Genomic DNA, 8065 nt, shown 5'->3' with positions numbered 1-8065 from the left:
TAAGAAGTGGTCAGGGGCATGTTTTATATTTGTGTAGTTTACTTGTGAGCAGCAGGAATTTATGCATGGAGCTGCAATAACATAGTTAATCTATGTCATAAAATTCTCATCCTTTGCACTGCCTTTCTGTGTGGCAGAACTTATAAATCGTCATCCTTGTACACTATATATTTACTGTGCTGTATATGCAGATTTAAAAATGTCTGTCATAGAATATATGAATAAAAATTAACTAAGCTCAGAAGAGCTTTCCGAGTTTGTGAAAACACATTCCATAAGAGTATTCAATGTGTGTTTGTAACTTCCCTCGTGCCCGGATTACAAAAAGTGTATTGAGCCAAATGGAATCCAATCTTACTCATCGTAATTGACAGGGTAAAATGCATATATTTGAATGGATCATTACTCAAGGTGATTATCCTTGTAGCAGATTTTACAGTATAAACTGAATTAATACTCACAGTAACAAATTGCTTAATTTTGTTTCTCATTCTTGTGTTTAGCTTGAACTGAGCGACAACAGGATTTCTGGAGGTCTAGATGTATTAGCAGAGAAGCTCCCAAACCTCACACATCTAAACCTCAGTGGAAATAAATTAAAAGATATTAGCACCTTGGAACCTTTGGTAAGTAGTGTATTTCTGTATAATTCTGATAAACATTCTTACCAGACTCTTTTGTCTCCTATATGTTGTGATGTTTCAGTATTATGTAAGTTCAAATAAATGCTTGCCATAAGTGGATATATTTTTGGTAAATTCCAAATCATTGCAGCTTCATTCAAATAAATTATATTGACTATCAAAATGATTGCTGTCCAAGTGGATTTTAAATGTCAAAACAAATCCCTTAAATTATCCCACACACTTTATTATATTAGTTTCTTGATAACTGCTTTCCTTGAGAATAACCACCTCTCATTTCACCAAATAGTTGAGCGGTATACAATTATAAGTTTGGATAATACCCAAATATACGGAAGGTAAGGGTTTGTTTTATTGGTCACTTTTTATGCAAGTGCTTTGTAGCAACTTACTCAGTAACAGGGGAATGGTAACCCCTGACAACTTGGAGCATGCAAATTCTGAATATTTCACTTGGAAGATACCTTACTGTGCTCACTATTCCTGCCCACGCATTTTTTTTGGGGGGGAAAGGAGAGGGGGGGGGGCTAGGGATGGGAGAAGAGAGACTGTGCAGAGTATAACATGTATCGATTACATTAGCTCTCTGTCCATGAAGGCATGTTCTATGTATACAAAGCCTACCGGAAACAAGTTTTGAGAGAAAAGTTGGGGAAATGTGCAAAAATAACAGTCCACATTTGTTGGAAAATTACCATCTGCAGATTTTCCAGCTAGGGAAAAAAGTAATCGGATATCTTCCCAAAATCAAACAGGCAGTATAAAATTTTTACAAAAGGTGCTCTAGTCTTGTGTTCGTAATTTGGATAAAGAATGTTTGTTGAATTTTTTTGTATATATATTTAAATATTGAGACTTAGCCAAAAACAGAATGATTTGACAATCATTATATGGCTTGCTGTTGCTTTCCTGTGTACCCTCTCCCAATTTTCTTATTCCCACCACATTAGCACGATTACTGTACAAGATATACCAGCAAAATGAGTCAATGATTTTGAATAACCTATTTTGACCTTTGTTGACCTGTAAGTCATATTTGGGGGGGGGACCGAATCTGGAGCAATCTTTTCCCTGAATAAACTGAGAAGAGAAGCTGGTTGCTATGGTCAATGGCTCAAGATTGCCTGCTCCAGTTTTTATGAATTCCCCCCAATATTGCAATGCTATGGCATGTTAAAGTATGGCAATGTTCAGGAAAATAGACATGAAGTTACTCACACCTGTTCTGAAAAAAGGGAGACCAATGGTCATTTTTATCCAGGAAGATTTAATGCTTAAATAAACAAAAGTAAAAAATTAGAAAAATATATATCAAACAATATAGCAATAGCACCCATAAATAAAAGTTTTAAACATTTGTAGTTCCATTGAGACTTTGAAATGGTTAATCTCCTATCAAAATGCTTGTTTTAACAATGTGTTTAAAAATGTTTTTGGTCAAATTAAAACTGATCATGCAAACAGAACGTTTTGGGGAATTGTTTTTATATACCATACCAATAAATTGATAACCAGGGAAAGACAAACTGGGGGGAAATGTATCAAAACTGGAGCAGACAAAATCTTAAGCAGTTGCGCATGGTGACCAATCAGCTTCTCTCTTCAGTTTTGTCCGTTAAGATTTGAAAATGAAAGAGATGCTGATTGGTTGCCATGCACAGCTGCCCCAGATTTTGGCTGGTCCAGTTTTGATAAATTCCCATCACGGTGTTTTTGTTTTGCGGTTTGCTTGTTTGTTTTGTTTTTTTCCCTTTTGTAAATAAACTAGCTAACTACCTTCCTCTTGCATATGCTGTGCAGTATATGGCCCTCTTTACACACAAGTATACCTGTTCACAATAAACCAATTTATTAAAATAATTGTCAGAAATTAAACGGTTTCACTTTCATTGTGGCTTTTTTTGTGGAGAGAGATTTTTCAGTACTACAACATTGCCCCCTAGTGAGTAAACTGCTGAAATCTGTTTCTAAAATATGGAGTAGGTACAAGTGTCTCCGAGTCAGTTAGTGAATCTATAACTGTATGGATGAAAGGTAAGGGTACGGAGGATTTCATGAGCCTGTAGTGGCATGAACCAATAGAACTCAAGAAATCTCAGCGCTATCTTCGGAACAGTACGTTATGGTACATTGTCATGCAGAACCTTGCTCAATCTCTCAAAACCTGTATGACAAAGTTTAGGTAGAAGCTGATATTCTTTAACTCCTGAGCTGCATGGCAGTGAAGCTGAACCACTTCATATTTATCATGACTGACATCACTGTCGCAGAGCTAGGATTTTTTTTGCTTCCTCACAATATATTTTAGAATGTTGCATTTATAGGATGCTCTTGGTCATGAGCTCTATTAATTACTGTTATTTTTTTCTGCTCAGATATTCCAAACCCCTTGCTTCTAAGAGTGGTTATGGCAACTGGGCTTTTTATGACCTAGAAAGCTGAGCATAGTGTGTCTTTTTAGCATTTAATGTAATTGCAATTTATATGTTCTGGATGGGATACCATAATACAGGGACTTGACCTTTTTATTTAGCTGGGAAAATATTTGGGATATTGGGTTCTAATTAATGATATATGTGTGTGTATATCTATATCATTTGTTGTATTCACAATAGAAAACCAATCAAATGTTTAAACTGAGAAAATGTATACCGTATATATATGTAGTATATACTGCTAATACAGTGCAGACAATACATATATAATTGCTTAATAAATCCCTTCCCCCCCCAATCTGCCGGTGATCGATCATCACATCATGGCGAGGTAAGTAAGAAGAAACCTGACGCTGACTCGAGTATAAGCTGAGGGGGGGCACTTTTCAGCTCACGGGCATCCAATATGGCATTTCAGCCTTGTCCCTTGTGCACATTGATTTCTCCAGATTCTCTATCTTTTGATGGGCTGAAAATCTCGGCTTATACTCGAGTATATACGGTAATTTTTAAGAAAGAAAAAAAACCACCACGGTGTAGCATCTCTACTTCTTTTAACACTCTGTAAATGTCTGGTAACTGAGGAGACAAGTTGCTGGAGTTTTGTGAGAGGAATGTTGTCCCATTCTTGCCTGATCTAGGATTCTGACTGCTTAACAGTCCTGGGTCGTCTTTGTCGTGTTTTTCGTTTAAGATGCACCAAACATTTTCAATTGGTGAAAGCTCTGGACTGCAGGCTGTTGTCATATATGCCGTATGTGGTTTAGTATTGATCTGCTGAAATATGCAAGGCCTTCCATGAAAAAGACGTCGTCAGGATGGGAGCATATGCTGCTCTAAAACTTGGATATATCATAATTCAGCATTGATAGGGCCTTTCCAGATGTGCAAGCTGCCCATTCGCACTAATGTACCCCCATACCATCAGAGATGCAGGCTTTTGAACTGAGCACGGATTTAAAAAAAAAAGCAGAAGGTCCGTCTCCTCTTTAGTCCCGAGAACGCTGCACCCATGGTTGCCAAAAAGAATGTCAAATTTTGATTCTTCTGACCACAGAACAGTTTTCAACTCTGCGACTGACTGTTTTAATTGAACTTTGACCCAGAGAAGATAGCGGAGTTTCTGGATCATGTTCAGATATGGCTTCTTCTTTGCATCATAGAGCTTTAGGCCTCATTCACAGTACAACGCATATACGCGCGTATTGTACCATATGCAAATAAATGGCTCCATACATATAGCTGCGTATGGAGCCGTATACTTGCGTAGCGTAAACATGCGCAAAAACAGAATCGAACCGAGATGCGTCCGGACAGCGAATTTTATGCGCGTATGCACGCTCATACAGTTTATTAAAATTTCTATTACAAATGATGCATTCTGGGATTGCATATAGTGCACACATATACGCGCGTATATACGCAATACACACTTTTGCTTTGTGTGTGAATGAGGCCTAAACATGCATTTTTGGATGGCATAATGAACTGTGTTCACAAACTGATTTTTGGAAGTATTCCTGAGCCCATGCAGTGATGATCATCACAGAATCATGATGGTTTTTAACCACTTCTTGGCCAGTGCAATTTCTTACTATTTGCACACACATTAAAAAATCTGAATTTTTGGCTAGAAAACCGCTTCAGACCCCCAAACAATAATATATTTTCTGAAAGAGGCCCTGTACAATAAAAAATATGCTAGTTGCAATTTTATATGTACCGTATTTTTCGCTCCATAAGACGCCGTTTTTTTCCTCCCAAAAGGCGGGGGGAAATGTGTGTGCGTCTTATGGAGTGAATCCCTATCGGCCGATGCCCGAGACATGCAGTTTCGGGCGCCGGGCGTGCTTTTTTTGTACATTTAGCCCTGCTAAAGCAGAGCTAAATGTACAGTAGGAACCACAGCTCGTTTAATACAAGTGATCTAATCAGATAACTCGTATTAAAACCGCGATCACCATAGAGCTCCTAGAGCAGACTAAGAACGGGCGTTCTTCGTCTGCTCTGTGTGATCAAATGTTTATCAAAACAGTATTTTTAGGATAAGATACTCTCAAATTAAATTTTGTGCACAGAAACATAAGGTAATACCCAATTTTTTGGTAAACTTTGAAAGACGGGGTCACGTCGGTAAATAGATACCAAAAACATGTCAAGCCTTAAAATTGCGTGCGTCCATGAAAATGGTGCGTCCATGTTTTAAAATGATACCAAGAACATGGCTGAACAAGAGGGCCTGAAGGGCCCGAAGATCACGGGCATCCAATATGGCATTTCAGCCTTGTCCCTTGTGCACATTGATTTCTCCAGATTCTCTGTATCTTTTGATGGTGTTATATACTGCAGATGATTTATATATTTAAAGTCTTTGCAGTTTTACGTTGAACATTCTGTAAATCGACAATTTTTAGACGCAGTTTTTCATAGATTGGTGAACCTTTGCCTATCTTTACGTCTCAGACACCGACTCTCTAAGGGCCTGTTCACACGACGTCCGTTTTGTGTGCTGACCGGATCCGTACGCTGCTGCATTTAAAATGCATCCCAATGTGCGCAGTCGCAGTCCGTTCAGCTTACTGCATGTCACATTTTGTCCGGTCTGGAAACGCACGAAACGTAACGAGAATGGAAACACAACGCAATGCAGCTAAGGGAAAAAAAAAATTGTATTCTTGCTCCACTTATTATGATGTTATCAATGATAGACAGACAGGTTGGGGTAGAGGTAACGACACGAACTGCAAACATTTGGAACATGCCCATTACCTTGCCATGGACATAAGAGTAAAGGGAAAAAAATTATCCGGGTGACCTCGCAAATCCTCATACAAACTCCAGAACTGACCCTTGGAGTCCCGGAGCCTCAAGATTGGGTGTACCCAATAACGACGTCTCCTGCGGGCTCGTTCTCTGCAGATTGCTGTAGCCAGCACAATCAACATGACTGCAAACATGTGATACATGTCTGATCACCAGCTTTACATACACAAAGGAAAGTAGATGTTCCGAGAGGGCGGTAGTGACCTCAGAGGCTGAATCTGCATACTGACAGCCCCTTGATAATAAAAAATGAACTGTCAGCATCCGGACCGAAAACGCATCAATAACGCACTGCATCAGCAGCTCCACATCTGCTGATCAGGACCTGATCTCATGTGAACATGCCCTAAGATGCTTTTTTTTTTACACCCAATCATATTACTGACCTCTTCCCAATTAACCTAATTAGTTGCAAAATGTTCTTCCAGCTCTTCCTTATTAGTACCACTTTGCCAGTTTTTTTGTTGCCCTGTCCTAACTCCGTTTAAACATTTTATATGTTTTTTTCTATTGTGAATAAAAATCTACTTTAATGAGAATTGCAGATCATTGCTTTCTGTATTTGGGTAGATTTTACACAGCATCTCAATTTAATTGGAATTGGGGTTTTATTTCTACTCATTTTTAGCTAGACATTTTAATGCTCTTTTAATATCTAGTATATCTACCTGCTATTGTGCAGGATTTTTTTTTAATCACACAGGCACATCTTTGTGATGGGCTATTTATTTTGTGAAAGAGTAAAGAGTATGTTGGGGTACCTGAAATTAAGAGACTTTTACTTTATTATGCTCAAATAATCTACTTGTTTGCCCCCTTTTTTTTTTTTCTATCCACTCCCTCTATGAAAGTAGTAGCATGAAAACATGCCAAACATAGATTAATATGTACTCTGTAGCAAAACCAAAGTAACTAATTTTCAGAGGTTCTTTATGTAGTCCCTTCCCCCACACATTTTTACTTCAACTAAAATGATCTTGAAATGTAGGTAAATGTAGGCCGTGTGTTAGAATCGTGACCAAATACAAATATTCCTGTCATTTTACAGCAGTCAAGGATGAACTTTAGCCCAGCCGTGTCACTCGCATATGCACAAATATGTTGTTAGACCAAGTTCACAGAATGCAATGTATGGGTGAGGCAGTGCACACAGACCACTCAGTCTTAAAGATTTCTAAGCGTGTTGGCGCTTACAGTTCTGGCATGTATTTGACATCACAGTAGTTTGATATGGTGTAGAAGGTCAAAAGTGCATGTTTTTATAGGTGCATTTTTTGTTTCCCAAAGAATACAGACATTCAACAGGCAAAGAGTAAAATGCACTGATTGTTATAGCATTCAATCAGAATGAATGATTACTCTACTAGAAACTAAAGCTTAGTTACTGGAGTACTACATTCAGGTCACTTGTACTACCTTAAATAAGCTTCAGTGTTATGTAAGCATACATCTGTGTTCTTCATTTCTATTTTAGGGAGAGAGATGTGATGAGAAGTCACATAACTCCAGTGTGTCCCTGTTTTTATCTGCAGTTATGGACTGTCAAAAGGGATATGAACCGTTTACAAAATAAATACATAATTAAAGGTCTGGATAGGATTATGCCTTCATGAAATGTCACTTATTCAAACTGACTAGGCCAGCATTTAATGGGGGACAAATACGTTGCCGAGAAAGAATGGTTAAAAGAAACCCCAACATGCTGTTGCTGACTTGTTTCTGAATATGTCTGTTCACATGTAGGTGCATGCCAGTCATCCTAGCAATTCCCTATAATGCGTTTGCTCACTTCCCGATCTATAGAGCTGACGTGTGACAGTTTCAATGTCATATGTCGGCTCTAACTATGAGAATGTGTAAATCACTTGCCGCATAGTTCTCCTTTAAAGCGACACCACTCTGTGGAAAAGGCACTCTATAGTTGCTCGTTCTCTGACATGATCAGCCTAATGGCTTGGGGTAGGCTCACTTCCCATGCCTTCACTGGCTAGTTTACATCAGTTGTGGTTACTTTAAAATCCGTATGCATAAAATAGTTCCTAGGTTTTTTTTCTGTTGGTTTGAATTCCTAAAACTATAGGTTTTAAATATCTGTGAAAATACATTGGCTGCAAATCTGCCCTATACAGGTTAGATCTTGAACTTCTTAAATAGCCCCCCCCC

The 8065-nt window shown here is 38.4% G+C and overlaps 1 protein-coding gene across 5 annotated transcripts in view; it reads left to right on the top strand.

Annotated features, from left to right (window-relative positions):
* ANP32B (acidic nuclear phosphoprotein 32 family member B) overlaps positions 1–8065 on the top strand; it is a 44966-nt gene that overhangs the window by 30746 nt on the left and 6155 nt on the right. For all 5 annotated transcript variants that reach the window (XM_018555084.1, XM_018555085.1, XM_018555083.1 and 2 more), the window contains exon 3: positions 504–626. In XM_018555084.1, the coding sequence (XP_018410586.1) occupies positions 504–626 (123 nt within the window). The remainder of the gene's footprint in view (positions 1–503; positions 627–8065) is intronic.

This window comes from Nanorana parkeri, unplaced genomic scaffold (genome assembly GCF_000935625.1).
Source record: "Nanorana parkeri isolate BGI_ZX_2015 unplaced genomic scaffold, ASM93562v1 scaffold183, whole genome shotgun sequence".
NCBI classification, from domain to species: Eukaryota; Metazoa; Chordata; class Amphibia; order Anura; family Dicroglossidae; genus Nanorana; species Nanorana parkeri.
This window is presented reverse-complemented; position numbering and strand designations above follow the sequence as displayed.